The following is a 14617-nucleotide window of genomic DNA, read 5'->3' on the forward strand; positions in this document are numbered from 1 at the left end:
TCTTCTCTGGGTCGAATATGGTGGGTGTTCTATGGATCCTTTCGATGTCTATATTGCCCTCTTGTTGTAGGACTTCAGGGCAATTTTGCTGAATAATTTCTTTTAGTACGGAGTCCAGGTTTCTATTAATTTCTGGGTTTTCTGGAAGACCAATTATTCTCAAATTGTCTCTTCTAGACCGGTTTTCTTGGTCTGTCACTCTCTCATTGAGATATTTCATATTTCCTTCTATTTTTTCAGTCTTTTGACTTTGTTTTATTTGTTCTTGTTGTCTTGAGAGATCATTGGTTTCTAATTGCTCGACTCTAGCCTTTAGGGACTGGTTATCGGCTATAATCTTTTGGTTTTCGGCTATAATCTTTTGGTATTCCTTTTCAATCTTGTCATTTCTGGTGTTCAATTTGCTTATCAGTTCATTTGATTTCTGAGCCTCACTTTCCAATTGCAAGATTCTACCTTTTAAACTGTTATTTTCTTGCCAGATCTCTTCCATTTTCCTCAGGATCTCAGTTTTGAACTCTTCCATAGCTTGTGAGGAGTTTTCCTTATTTGAGGAGGGTCCGGATGCTTGTTTGTTCTCCTCCTCTGTTTGCTCGGTTGTCTGGATTTTCTCTGTGTAAAAGCTGTCGAGTGTTAAAGACTTCTTCTTTTTGTTATTATTCTTTCTCTTCTGAACCTCCTGATGCTGAGTAGCCATCATTAGCCCAGCAGCTTCTCAGCTTTATCCTCGGGCTCAGTGTCTGTTCCCAATCTATTGGCTCCTGAGGTCTGAATTTTGGTTTTTTCCCAAGGTCAAGCCCCCTGGTGGGCCCTCTTGCTTGATCCTCTGCTGGAAGTTTCTTTACAAGTCTCAGGGCGCTGCTTCCACAGTCGTATACCCGTCTGCACTGGTTCCCCACTTAGGCTTAGTTCTGCCTCCACCCACGCCTCTACTCAGCTGGCCCTCTGCGCGCCCAGCGTCCTGCTCCGGCGCGCGCGCTCAGATTTCGCGTGCTTTTTTTGACTTAATGGGGTCCTAAGTCTTGCTGCTGTCAGGAACAGGTCCCGGAGCTGCTGATGACTCGATGGGTGCCCCAAACTTGCTCTATTTCTTTTTAGCTGGGTTCGGAGCTATAGGTGAGTGTGGAGGGGGTGCGGGTGGGGCGGTTGCTCAGCTCGCGATTGAGTGAGTGAGAGCCCTTTTTAGCCTGGAAATGTCTCGATTCCACGTACCTTCCACGCTGTGCCCTGTTGTGGGGTTCCTCCGTTCGTCTGGACTTGTTTTTATGTCCCCTTGAGGAGTTTTGTATGTTTCGGTCAGGAGAGGTTAAGAGCTGCTTCTTACTCTGCCGCCATCTTAACCCGGAAGTCCCTCATCTGGGGGTTTTTAATTTGCTCGCTTTCTAATTTTTTGAGTTGCATACCCAATTCATTAATCTCTGCCCTCCCTAATTTGTTAATATATGCACTCAAGGATATAAATTTCCCCCTGAGTACTGCCTTGGCTGCATCCCACAGAGTTTGGTAGGATGTCTCATCATTGTCATTCTCTTCAATGAAATTGTTGATTGTTTCTATGATTTCTTCTTTGACAAATTGGTTTTGGAGAATCATATTGTTTAATTTCCAATTAGTTTTTGATTTTCCTGTCCAGGTGCCCTTACTAATTATTATTTTTATTGCATTATGATCTGAGAAGGTTACATTTATTATATCTGCTCTTTTGCATTTGTTTGCAATGATTCTATGCCCTATTACATGGTCAATCTTTGTGAATGTACCATGTGCAGCTGAAAAGAAGGTGTATTCTTTTTTGTCCCTATTTATTTTTCTCCACATATCAATTAAATCTAATTTTTCTAGGACTTCATTCATCTCTCTTACCTCTTTCTTATTTATTTTTCGGTTTGATTTATCTAGATCTGAAAGAGGAATATTTAGATCTTCCACTATTATGCTTTTACTATCTATTTCCTTCTTGAGCTCTGCCAGTTTCTCCTTTATGAATTTGGATGCTATACCACTCGGTGCATATATATTGAGCAGTGTTATTTCCTCATTGTTTATACTGCCTTTAATCAGGATGTAATGACCTTCCCTGTCTTTTTTTTTTCTTCTTTTTTTTTTCAACCCTTAACTTCTGTGTATTGACTTATAGGTGGAAGAGTGGTAAGGGTAGGCAATGGGGGTCAAGTGACTTGCCCAGGGTCACACAGCTGGGAAGTGTCTGAGGCCGGATTTGAACCTAGGACCTCCCGTCTCTAGGCCTGGCTCTCAATCCACTGAGCTACCCAGCTGTCCCCTTCCCTGTCTTTTTTAATCATATCTGTTTTTACTTTGGCTTTGTCAGAGATCATAATAGCCACTCCTGCCTTCTTTTTCTCATTTGATGCCCAAAAGATTTTGCTCAGGCCCTTAACCTTAAACTTGTGTGTGTCTACCCACCTCATATGTGTTTCTTGTAGACAACATATGGTAGGATTTTGGTTTCTGATCCACTCTGCTATTTGCTTCTGTTTTATGAGTGAGTTCATCCCATTCACATTCAGAGTTACAATTATCAGTTGTGCATTCACTGACATTTTTGTATCCTCCCCTAGACCCACCCCTTCTTCTTACACTATTTTCTTTTAAGTCAGTGGTTTGCTTTGAACCGGTATCCCTTATCCCCTCCCTTGATTGACTTCCCTTTCTGCCCCTTCCCTTGTTATTCCCCTCTTTTTGTTTTTTAAAGGCCTAATGAACTCCCTCCCCCTTCTTCTCCTTTCCCTTTTTTGACCTCCCCACTCCCCTGCTCCCTTTGGTTTGTCCCTTCTGACTTTCTCAGTAGGGTTAGATAGAGTTTTTTTTATCCGAATGGATAATAAAGCTACTCTTCCCTCTCCGGGTTGATTATACTGAGAGTAAGGTTTGATTAATACCTCTTAATGCTCTCTTCCTCTCCTTCTTATAATAGTATTTATCCCCTCCCCTTCCTATGCCCTCTTTGTGTGTAATAGAATATCCTATTTTTCTTATTTACTCAGATTTTTCTTGGTGTCCCCTACTGTTCCCCCCCTTTCCCACTCCCCATGTCATCTTAGACCATTTAGTATCCTGTCCTCTCCCTATGAATTATTCTTCTGGTTGCTATAATAGTGAATATTATGCTAGTGAATAGAGTTCACTACAGAGAATTATACATAGCATTTCTCCACATAGTAATACAGATAATTAGATCTTATTTAAGCCCTTAAAGAGTCAAGTTTAAAAAATTATGAGTTTTCTTTCTTTTCCCTCTGTTTCTTATTTACCTTTTCATGTTTCTCTTGATTTTTGTGGTTGGGTATCAAACTTTCCATTTAGTCCTGGTCTCTTTTGTGCAAAAACTTGGAGATCTTCAATTTTGTTGAATGCCCATACTTTCCCCTGGAAGTATATAGTCAGTTTCAATGGGTAGTCGATCCATATGGGGCTGAAGGCCCAGCTCTCTTGCCTTTCTGAATATCATGTTCCAAGCTTTGCAGTCTTTTAGCGTGGAGGCTGCCAGATCCTGTGTGATCCTGATTAGTGCTCCTTGATATTTAAATTATCTCTTTCTGACTTCTTGTAAGATTTTTTCTTTTACTTGGAAGCTCTTGAATTTGGCTATTATATTCCTGGGCGTTGTCTTATCTGGATTGAGTGTAGAGGGTGATCTATGGATCCTTTCAATGTCTATATTGCCCTCTTATTGTAGAACTTCAGGGCAATTTTGCTGAATAATTTCTTTTAGTATGGAGTCCAAATTTCTATTAATTTCTCCCTTTTCAGGGAGACCAATGATTCTCAGATTGTCTCTTCTAGACCGGTTTTCTTGGTCTGTCACTTTCTCATTGAGATATTTCATGTTTCCTTCTATTTTTTCAGTCTTTTGACTTTGTTTTATTTGTTCTTGTTGTCTTGAGAGATCATTAGCTTCTAATTGTTCAATTCTAGCCTTTAAGGACTGGTTTTCGGTTATTATCTTTTGGTTTTCGGCTATAATCATTTGGTTTTCCTTTTCAATCTGGTGATTTCTGGTCTTTAGTTGAATTGCCTTACTTTCCAATTGCGAAATTCTGCCTTTTAAACTGTTATTTTCTTGCTAGATCTCTTCCATCTTCTTTAACATCTCATTTTTGAACTCTTCAATAGCTTGTAACCAGCTTTCATTGTTTTGGGAAAGTTTGGATTTTTGTTTGTCCTCCTCTGTTGTCTGAATTTTCTCTGTGTAGAAGTTGTCAAATGTTCCGGAGTTTTTCTTGATAATCTTTTTCTTCTGGGCTTCCCTATGGCTTGCCATTGTTAGCCCCGCCCCTTTTCAGCTTTGTCTTCACACTCAGGGTCTGCCTGCGCTTTCTTAGCTCCCGAGGGCTCTGGTCTCCTTGTCCTCGGGGTCAGGCCTCCTGGTAGTCCCCGGTCTGCCCCTCTGCCCGAGGCTTCTTCAGTGGTCTCGGGGCTGCTTCCACAGCCGTGCTCCCGTCTGCACCAGGTCCTCACTCGATGTCCTAGCTTGTGCTGGAGATCTTTATTCGCGCCTAGGGCACTGCCTTCACCCGCGCAGAAGCTCGGGAAGGTCCCTGTGTTAGAGATCTTTGTCCGCTCCCGGGGCGATATCTTCACCCACGCAGACTCTTGGAATGTCTGTGCGCGCCCCCCAGTCACTTGGGGTCCCACATCTTGCAGCTCTCAGGTACAAGCCCTGGGGCTGCTAGTGATTTACTGGTTTCCCCAATCTTGCTTTCACTCTTGTGTGTTGGCCTTGGCGCTGTGCGTTGTGTGTGTGTGGGGGTTGAGGGGCTTCTTCCTCTTGCGTTTTAGTGAGAGCTGTTTCACCCCTTTATAGCGTGGAAATGCCCCGATTCTGCGTACCTTCAATGCTGCGCCCTGTTGTGGGGTTCCTTCATTCGTCTGGGTTCATTTTTATGTCCCCTTGAGGAGTCCTGTATGCTTCGGTTAGGAGAGATCAAGCAGCTGCTCCTTACTCTGCTGCCATCTTATCTGGAAGTCTCCATCATTAATTATTATTAATGGAGCATCCATTGAGTTGAAAGAAGTAAGTTCACTTGGAAGTCTAAGAGTGGTAGAAGTTCCCGTTTACACTCTGAGCACAACTGTCTGCAGCTCAGGTTTGTAAATGAGATGCATGATTTCATGGGTGGGATCTCACAGCGAGGAGCTCCTACTGCGACAATGCAGAGACCCCTTCTCTGCAGTAAGAGCCTTCAGTCGGTCATTGGCCTTTGTGTTCTCATGGGACTGAGATGATGCCACCAATGGGGCTCACTGTGCGCCGCGCCCAACAGGGGCAGAAGAACATGAGTTCAGAAGGCTCTGCCACAGGCTGGCCACAGATAGCCCGGTGACCGCGTGGGGTGGAGATGTTTCCAAACTGGTGCATCTCCTGTTTGCTCCTCGTGCCTAGCGCCTTGCTTGTTGTGGGCCTGCCAGTGTCTCACAGTGGCTGTGCAGCCTTGGGGGGTGTCCACGTATCGCTTCTTCTGACCTTCAGTGAGCGCTTGTTTTGTTCAGGCTCTCTGCCAAAGTCTTTTAGGCAAACGGCCACTTGCCACTGAAACAGTGTGGCCAACCAATAGACTTCTGCAGGAAAGTGCATGGCAATGACATGATGAGGTGGTCTCCAAAGGAGACTCCTTTAGGAATTTGGTATAAGGTGGGTTTGGGGGGAAGGCTGGTGGAGGCCATTGTGGGGATTCCACAGAGGAAGCTGCTTCCTTCAGTAGTGGTTCAGAACTGAAGTTCTGGGCATTGAGGCCTAGCTTTCATTCATTGTTGGCCTTTCTGCTGTCTTAAAGGCTTCTACCCTCTCTTCTCTAGCTTCTCAAAGAATGAAGTTGACTTAATACTTTCATGACTATTAATCCAGGTCACACATTTGTGTCGCCTTGGGTGATACTAATAATGGACACAATGTTTCATCTGCATTATCTTCTTTGAGTCCCACAGCAGCGCAGCAGGTATTAGTATTATTCTGTTTTAGAGTTAATGCTGTGTATTGGTTCCAAGGCAGAAGAGCAGTAAAGGCTAGGCAATGGGAGTTAAGTGACTTGCCCAGGGTCACACAGCTAGGAAGTGTCTGAGGCCAGATTTGAACCCGTCTCTAGTCCTCTATCCTCTAAACAAGTGGTTCCCAAGCTTTTTTGGCCTATCGCCCCCTTTCCAGAAAAAATATTACTTAGCCCCCTGGAAATTAATTTTTTTTAAATTTTAATAGCAATTAATAGGAAAGATAAATGCACCTGTGGCCATCACCACCTCCCTGGATCACTGCAGCACCCACTTTGGGAATCACTGCCCTAAACCACCTCGCTGCCCCAGCTTCAGGTATTATTCCAATTTTATAAATGGGGAAACTGAAGTGCAGAGAGGATTAGTAACTTGTTCAGAGAAATGAAACAGAAAATGTCAGAGGCCAGATTCAAATCCAAGACTTCTTAACTACCACATCAGCACTCTTTCTCTGATTCTATGCTGTGCCAGCCTTCTAAATCACTCATGTTTAACATTTCATTTTTAAAAATAAATTTATTTTATTTCCTTAATAATTTTTAAGGATTTTTGAAACCTCTTGAATTTAGTTTTACCCACTCAGGTTTCTCTTGTCTTTTTGTTCACTCCTGAAAAGCATAGTTATTTAGATTTATGACATTTAGATATTTTTATTCAGGTTTTCAATATCTCAGGCTAGTTTATAATGCCATAATTTTTTTACAAAAGTTAAGAAATTGGGAAATCTAATAAAGTCTTATTTTATTTCATTCTCCAATTCTACCTATTTTTTTCAGTTAGTTCTTAAATCTTTCCTTGAATTTTAAAGGGTATATTTTCTAAATGTACTCTACTTAAGTGCCACCTTTTACATAAGACTTATTCTTACTTTAACAGCTGTTAAATTCCACCCCCATGCCAATTATCTTATTTTTGTTTTCTATGTATACAAATATTATTTCCCCTGATAGAATGGGAGCTCCTTGAGGGCAGAGACTGTTTCTTTTTTGTCCTTATATCCCCTAAATCTAGGACAGGCTTTTGAGGGCTGGAAGGGAACTTAGAGGCTATTTAGTCCTACCCTCCTCATTTGACACAAGAGAAAATTGGGGGAAAGTTAAATGATTTGCTTTGGGTCCCACAGATCATGGTCACCAGAAGCAGCATTTGAACCTGTGACTGCAGGGCCAGGACCCCCCTCTCTTCTTCCCCAGAAGCCCAGGGCAGGATGGGGACACAGGTGCTAACACAGGATAGCCCCCTCAGTGCCTTGCCTTCTCCTAAAGCAGATTTGAGTTTTAATAGATGTGATTGTTTATTTCACTGTGTGTGTCTCCTTATTCCTTATCCTTTGAAGCAACTCTAGTCTTTGATTTTGCTTTTCCTCTGGGCCTTTCGTGTACACTCTGGCCTGTTCTGAACTCGAGAATGGTCTGGGTTGTTCTCAGTAGCTGTGAACTGAACTGACCTCTCATGGTCATCTGAGATGACTTCCCTGCCCCTGCCCAGATCTCCAGTCTCACAGACACCACCCCTATAGGGGAGTGCAGGACCTTTGGGGACAGCTTCAGTTGTTAGAAAGGTTTTACCTGGATGGGACTGAAACGTGCCTTTTTGTCATTTATGCTCATGGGTCCTGGGTCTGTTTCCTGGGCCTAAAGTTGTAAAGCAGATCCTAAAACTTCTTTTTTCCAGTCTAAATATATTTAGAAAAGAAATACACCTTTATTAAGTGCCTACTTATATGCTAGTGGGCTAAATAGAGATCTCATTTGATCCTCACAACAACCATGGGAGGTAAGTGCTGTTATTATCCCCACTTTACAGATAGGAAAGAAGCAGATTAAGAGACTCACCCAGGGTCAGTAAGTGTCTGAGGTCAAATTTGAACTCAAATCTTTCCAATTCTAGGCCCAGAACTCTGCTACCTAAATTCTTTTACCTAATTCTGATGAAGTGAGGTTCAGTATAATTCAGTAATAGAGCAACTATGTGCACTGTGAAGATAGTGTATGATACAAAGACAAACCTGAAACTACCCCTGCCCTCAGTGAGCTTATATTTTAATGAGAGGATTCAACATAAAAATAGAGAAGTACAAAATATATATAAAATAAATTCAAAGTGATTTTTGGTGGGGCAGTACCCAAAATTGAGATAATCAGGGAAGGTCTTCTGGAGGAGGTGGTGCTCAGAGGATTATAGATGTAGGGCTGGAAGTATCCTTGAGGTTATCAAATTCCATGCACTCATTTTACAAATGAAGTAACCGAGGCCCATGAAGCCCAAGTGATTTGTCTAAGATCACATAAGCATTAAGCATTCAACCCTCCTGTCATGTCCCAGGGGGCTCCCCCTCAACAGCAAAATCTGTGGCCTCAGCTCTGCATTCATCTCGGAGGAGGCTGATCTCTAGGTGCGAATGTGATGGCCGGGACCTTTGGCTCCTTGCTCAGCCAGTGCTTTTCTGGGCAGTACCAAAAAGGAAGGAGGATCCCAGCACTTATAGTACTTGGCACAAGTGATGCTTAATAAATGCTCTTGATGTTTTGAGAGAGGATAATGAATGTAATGAACTATCTGAAATGTTTCATGCTTATTGAAAATGTACTCATGTATACCTGTGAATCTTTGGAATCTTGAGCATTTTTGCCTGTAGATGAAATAAATAGCTGTCCTGTACCTAATGTTTATATTGTATACCAAGTACCTCTCTTGAGAAGGAACTCCATCTCCTACATTTTGGGAAGACCCTAGGCTTGTTTTAGTGATTTCCCTGGACTTACTCCAGGATGGAAGCAATGAGCAAGAGATGATAGAGACATCTTATTTCCTTTTTGGAGGGGGTCAGACTCCCTCAGATGAATCCAGATCCACGTCATTACAGGATTAGAATCATCTTTTGTTGGCGGGGTGCCCCTGGCATGTAAATGTCCTTGGGATAATTTTGTTTAGGTGGATGTATTGCTAAGATTAAAAAAGAAAACAATAGATTTTATTCTGAGATGATACTTACTATTCATAATATTTCAGCACTCTTCCCTAAGATCTTTTTTGTACTTTTAAAATATTTTGTTTTTCCCCCATTAAGAAAACTTTTATTTTATCTCTTTTCCACATCTCCCAGTATTGGCGTTTGGCTCTCTCTAAGCCACCATCTCTTCTGGGCATTTTTTCTGTGTTTCTCTGGTTTTCTCCTCCAGTCACCTCTCCATTGCCTGTGTTCAACTCCCCGAGTCTGGCGCCAGAAAGGCCCTCTGTCTGTATCAGTGCACCGGCCCACCCTGAGATTTCCAGGGCCGCTAGAGACTCTGCACAGCACATGGGGAAGGCATCCTGGGATTCCCTTCTATACCCTCAGACCCACAGTTCAAGAATTCAAACCTTTTTCTTGGTGTGCCTCTTTAGTTGTGCTGCAATAGGGCTTCCCCCTGCTCTGTCCCGTTATTAGATTTGGTCCTCTTTTTTCTTGGAGCACATTGTTTTCTATCTCGGTATGTAAGAGTGCAGAGGTTTTAAGATTTACTCCGTCTGAGCTGCCATCTTCCTGGAATTCCCTCTGCATCTCCCAATATTGGGAGGAGAAAGAAAAAAAACAACATCCTTTTAAAAAAGATATATTTTCACTAATTGTGTTAAATATTTCCCAATTACATGTATTAATTTTTTTAACATTCATTTAAAATTTTTTTGAGTTCCATATTTTTTTCTCATTCTCCTCTCTCATCCTTTGAAAAGGCAAGCAACACAACAATTATACATGTTAAGTCATACAAACCATATTTCCAAATTAGACATTAAAAAGCAGCATCATTGTAATAGATGTGCATTGTCAAGAAAAACAAATCCCCACATTGGCTGTGTCCAAAGAAATCTGTTTCATTTATATCTTAAGTCCATCACATCACAGTCAGGAAGTGGGCAACATTCTTTGTCACCAATTTTCTGGAGTCTTGGTTGGCCACTGCATTAATTAGAGTTCTTATTCTTTATATCTTACTAATAAATTTATGTTTTAAATCGATGTGTTTGTAGGGTACCTTAGCCTTCTGGTTGTTGTCAAGGCACTTTTTAAAAGTCTCTTTTGATTTGCTTATTATGACAATTGATTGGTGAAACTTGGTCATTTAGATTGATCAGTTAAGCCTATGTGAAATTATTGACTTTGCCTTTTCTTCCATTTCTTCCATTTTTCATTATCAGTCAGTCACTTGTTGAAATAGGTTGGAATAGGTTGTTTTAACTTCATAAAATATCTTTTTCTCATTTTTATTCTAATTTTGATTCATTTTGATCTTCATTTTAATAAGTTAGTGAGCTAATTGTGTATATGTATATATATGATTCAGGAAGAATTCTTGCATTAGTAGTGTATTATTTCCTGTGTGTTAAATATAATAACTTTTTCTTTGGGCCTCTCATTTTCCCTTATTTTTCATCTGTATTTTCCAGTATATTTTTTGCCCTACATATATTTTTCCACCTTTGGATTGAAGTCCCTGAGAATCAGCATATAGGTTGATTTGATTTAGAAGGTCTTGCTGAGTTCTGAGGATAATATCTTCACTTCTTCATTTTCCACCCAACATCAAATGCTGTTATTTTCATGGTAGCCTTTTTACAAATACTTATTAGGGACACTGATATTAGATGACTGTCTCATGAAATGTTTTTTCCTGCCTTTTGGACACATATTAGAACCAAGTCTACCAGCACCTTTATTTACCTTACCAAGGAGAACCAATGATTCTTCTTCCATCTTGTAAATTCCTTCTGTCTTCTGGCTTTATCAGATGAAGAATGTAAGGACTGATAGGATTCTGTTCCTCTAATATGCTTTTCTACTCATTGGTCATTGAAGAAGAATCTCACATGGAGAGTATCAGCAGCTTAGTGTTTGTTGTCATTATTGTAAAAGCAGTAGGAGCTACACTGGCTTGAGGACACGAGTTTGTATTTTTCTTTGCCATGGTGAGATAATTCCTATAGAAATGGCAAGTCTGCTGTTGATGAGCTTTTTCTAGTTACGTGGGCTGGCCTTTACAAAGTGTTACTATTAAAATTATCTCAAGAGAGTGATTTTTGAGTAAGAATATAAGTTTATTGATGATTTCAGGTATATTGGGTAGGTCAGCATCATAACTGATAAAGTGATATAGGTTTCCATGGCTCTCTTGGGACTAGGGATGGCCCAAACTGGGTCGGGTGGCTAAATAAATAGGTTTTTTAGGGATTCGTTATTCAGTACCTACCTTGAATATCCCAAGACACCTTTAATTGGTGATAGCTCATTAAGAGGTGGTGAGCTGGTCCATTAACCTATCTAGCACCTCCCCATATCTACATCTTGGGGAACAAGTACACAAGAAGAGAACTCTTCAATTATTAACCAAATTCTGTTGAAAAAAGACATTCCTTGGGATTCCCAAGGACAAAGAAAATGCAAAAAGCACCAGACTATATGGTATCTCTGACCCAGATTCCAGGCATAGGCATATGCAATAATTTTCCTAATAAATAGAAATTAATATAGCACATGAAAAATAAGTACTCACAAAAGCCTATTTGGGCTGTTAGGAATATATTTTAGAATCTCAGAGTTTGTGCTCTACTGGTATACCTTCAGAACCCAAGCCATGATGAGGCATTGGAGTAGAATTTTTGTGGAGGATGGTAGGTGCCTTTATCCCTATTTTATAGATGAACAAACTGGAAGTCAAGTGAGTTAGCCATGCTCGGGCTGCTAGTGTAATTGCTGTGGTTTGAACCTAGTTTTTCTAGATTCTAGCTCTAGCCGTGCTTCTGTTTTGTTCCAGAATTCATCCTGTTACTACCACCTCAAAATCTCATTCTGTTTCTCATTTCAAAAATAAATCAAGATTTTAATGTGATTTCACATTAGTAGATACAGCATTATTTTTAGAAATGTGAAATAGTGAAAAATCAAAATCAAAACCCAATGAGTAACACCTACCTTGGACTTGGCAGCTTGAGCTTATGGTTTTAAGCAGTAGCTTTTTTGGTGACATTCAAAAAGCCCATTGTAGACTCTGTGCAGACAGATGGATTTCATTGTACTATTTTCTGACCATTGAGAGTCTGGCTGGATGTCATCAGGAGTTCTTGTCCCTTTTCCTGGAGCTGTCTTTCCCAGAGGATAGTTGAGCTTTATTTCACTGTGACAAAAGGGTTCTTCAAAATATAATCGTGCATTGTTTTTTCTTATCTACAGATGAATATGGAGTTAACACACTTGTGATATTTAATTGCAGATGTGGATGCTACATGCAGCGACTTTTCTTTTGGAACACCTCTGCATATCGCAGCGTTTAACTTGTGCACAGGGGCTGTGAAGTGTTTACTGGAACATGGAGCAAATCCTGCCTTTAGGGTAAGAGTCCCAATTTCAAAGAAGAACCCCATGCCCACCTGAACCCATCATCTCCGACCAAGCAGAAAAAAGGAACTTGGAAATTATCAACTAAATGTTTCATATTTTTGGCTAATGATAAATTAATTGAAAGTTTGTTTCTGAATACAGGGTAGCTCTGTGAAAGTAATGACAGACTGGCCATTTTGGTTTAGAGTCCTCAAGGTCTAAGCCAGACTTGGGACATCCCAGAGCATGGGAAAATTGCTTCTTTTTGATAAAACTTAACTCAAAGAAATTCAACTGATTGCTAATAAGATTTAAATGTAATATACCACCCTTAGTGCTATGTGCTATTAAATGCTTCATACTATTGTTGCCCGAGCTGCATAGGGTTGTTTAGCTTTCTGATCAGTTTGCCCCTTTCTCTTCTGGGACCCTCTCCCATTTTACATGGAATTTCTATTACTTTATGCTTTCAGCCAGGGAATGAATTATTTACTATAATCAGTTAAAGTTTGTCTATAAAAGCGTGGAAGAGGAGACTTCTTCTTCTTTTTTTTTTTTTTTTTTTTTTTTTTTTTTTGCGTAGATGCAGATTTAGCTTAGACATTCAGATGCCAAGACTATAGGTTCAGAGCTGGAAGGGACCTTAGTGTCCATCTGTACAACCTCCTCATTTTACAGATGAGGAAACAGAGAACTAGAGAGTTGAAGGGACTTTTCCAGGTCATGCAGGTAACATTAGAGTCATGATTGGAACCTGGGCCATGGTGCCTCATAGAGGCACATTAAATACAAATTCATGTGTTTAATCTCATTTCTACTTGTTTTACATGATAAAGATTGAGGGTCAGATGGACTAAGCTTGTGGTTATAGTACTGTGTTGAGGTCAGGAAGCCCTGGTTCAAATACCATCCCTTGATACTACCTCTAAGTGAAACACTATCTCTGTGATACTAAGCAAGTCACTTAACATCAGTCTATCTCCAGCACCTCTCTAGGATTTAGCTCCTAAATCAGGAATTTTTTCAGTATGCTTTTGGGAGTTGGAAAAAGCTAAGTTAATGTTGTATATCCTTCAGAGAGTTATAAAAATTGAAACATATTTCTGGGTATGTGTATGTATGTGTGGGAGGGGAATTTGTTTCAAGAGGTTTAAGAAAAAAATGTGTTAAATGATTCAGTAATTTTTAAAAATCACATATTTAGATGGAAAATTTTTCTTATCTTCATGATATTCTCTATTGCAACAGTAACATATTAAAATTAAACAAAAATGTAATATATAATAATAAAAAAGAATAATTGAATTTTTGTGAAGGACCTCTGAGGTTTATTCAGACCCCTACCTAGATTGTAAATTCTCTCCTTGCTGCTTGAACACTTCTAGTGAAGAGCAGTGCATACTACAGCACAAGGAGCCCATTTGGTTTTAGTTTAGGTCTAATTGTTAGGATGTTCTTTCTTCCTGTGATTTTCATTGCTTGGTCTTCATTCCACCATCTGGCCTCAATCAAAATAAGTCCAGGTCCATCAGAGAGTTAGCATGTTACAGTGTAAAAGGCCATTGAGCCTAAGTCCTGGATTCTGATCCCAGCTCTGCTACTTACTTTCTGTCTTGGGACAATCACTTCATTTCCCTGCACCTCCGTTTCTTTATTTGTCAGTGGAAGGGTTGGGCTAGATCAGTGGTTCCCAAACTTTTTTGGCCTACTGCCCCCTTTCCAGAAAAAAATATTACTTACCCCCCTGGAAATTAATTTAAAATTTTTTTAATAGCAATTAATAGGAAAGATAAATGCACCTGTGGCTATCACTGCTCTCCTGGATTGCTGGAGCACCCACCAGGGGGCGGTAGTGCCCACCTTGGGAATCACTGGGCTAGATGATCTCTTAGAGACCTTGCAGTTCTAAGCCTATTCTCCTTTGATCCATGTGATAACCATTTAAATATTAGGTGACAAATCAGCACTCTTCCCATGACCTTTCTTTTGTATGTTAAACAGTCCTTAATTCCTTCAGTGACTCCTCAGGTAACCCAGTGCTCCTAGCAGAAAGATAGAATGGAAGGCTTATATATTTCAATTATAAAATCTTTTTTCCAGAGTGTGTGCAGGGTACTAGAAAGTGCTAGGAACTATTCCTTTGTGAAAATTAGCTCATGGTATTAAAATTCATTGATATTGTGGACATTCCTTCTTCACAGCCATCCTCATAATATAACCTCAGAATTTTCACTTTCTGTTAACTTTTGT

At 40.3% G+C, this 14617-nt stretch overlaps 1 protein-coding gene across 1 annotated transcript in view; it reads left to right on the forward strand.

Moving 5' to 3' along the window:
• The window catches only part of LOC123233536 (CAP-Gly domain-containing linker protein 4-like), a 32741-nt gene extending 20152 nt beyond the window's left edge, over positions 1-12589 (forward strand). The window contains exons 6-7 of the mRNA XM_044659616.1: positions 12261-12379; positions 12530-12589. Of these exons, the coding sequence (XP_044515551.1) occupies positions 12261-12379; positions 12530-12589 (179 nt within the window). The remainder of the gene's footprint in view (positions 1-12260; positions 12380-12529) is intronic.
• Positions 12590-14617: the final 2028 nt, after the last annotated feature.

Source organism: Gracilinanus agilis, chromosome 2 (genome assembly GCF_016433145.1).
Source record: "Gracilinanus agilis isolate LMUSP501 chromosome 2, AgileGrace, whole genome shotgun sequence".
Lineage (NCBI taxonomy): Eukaryota > Metazoa > Chordata > Mammalia > Didelphimorphia > Didelphidae > Gracilinanus > Gracilinanus agilis.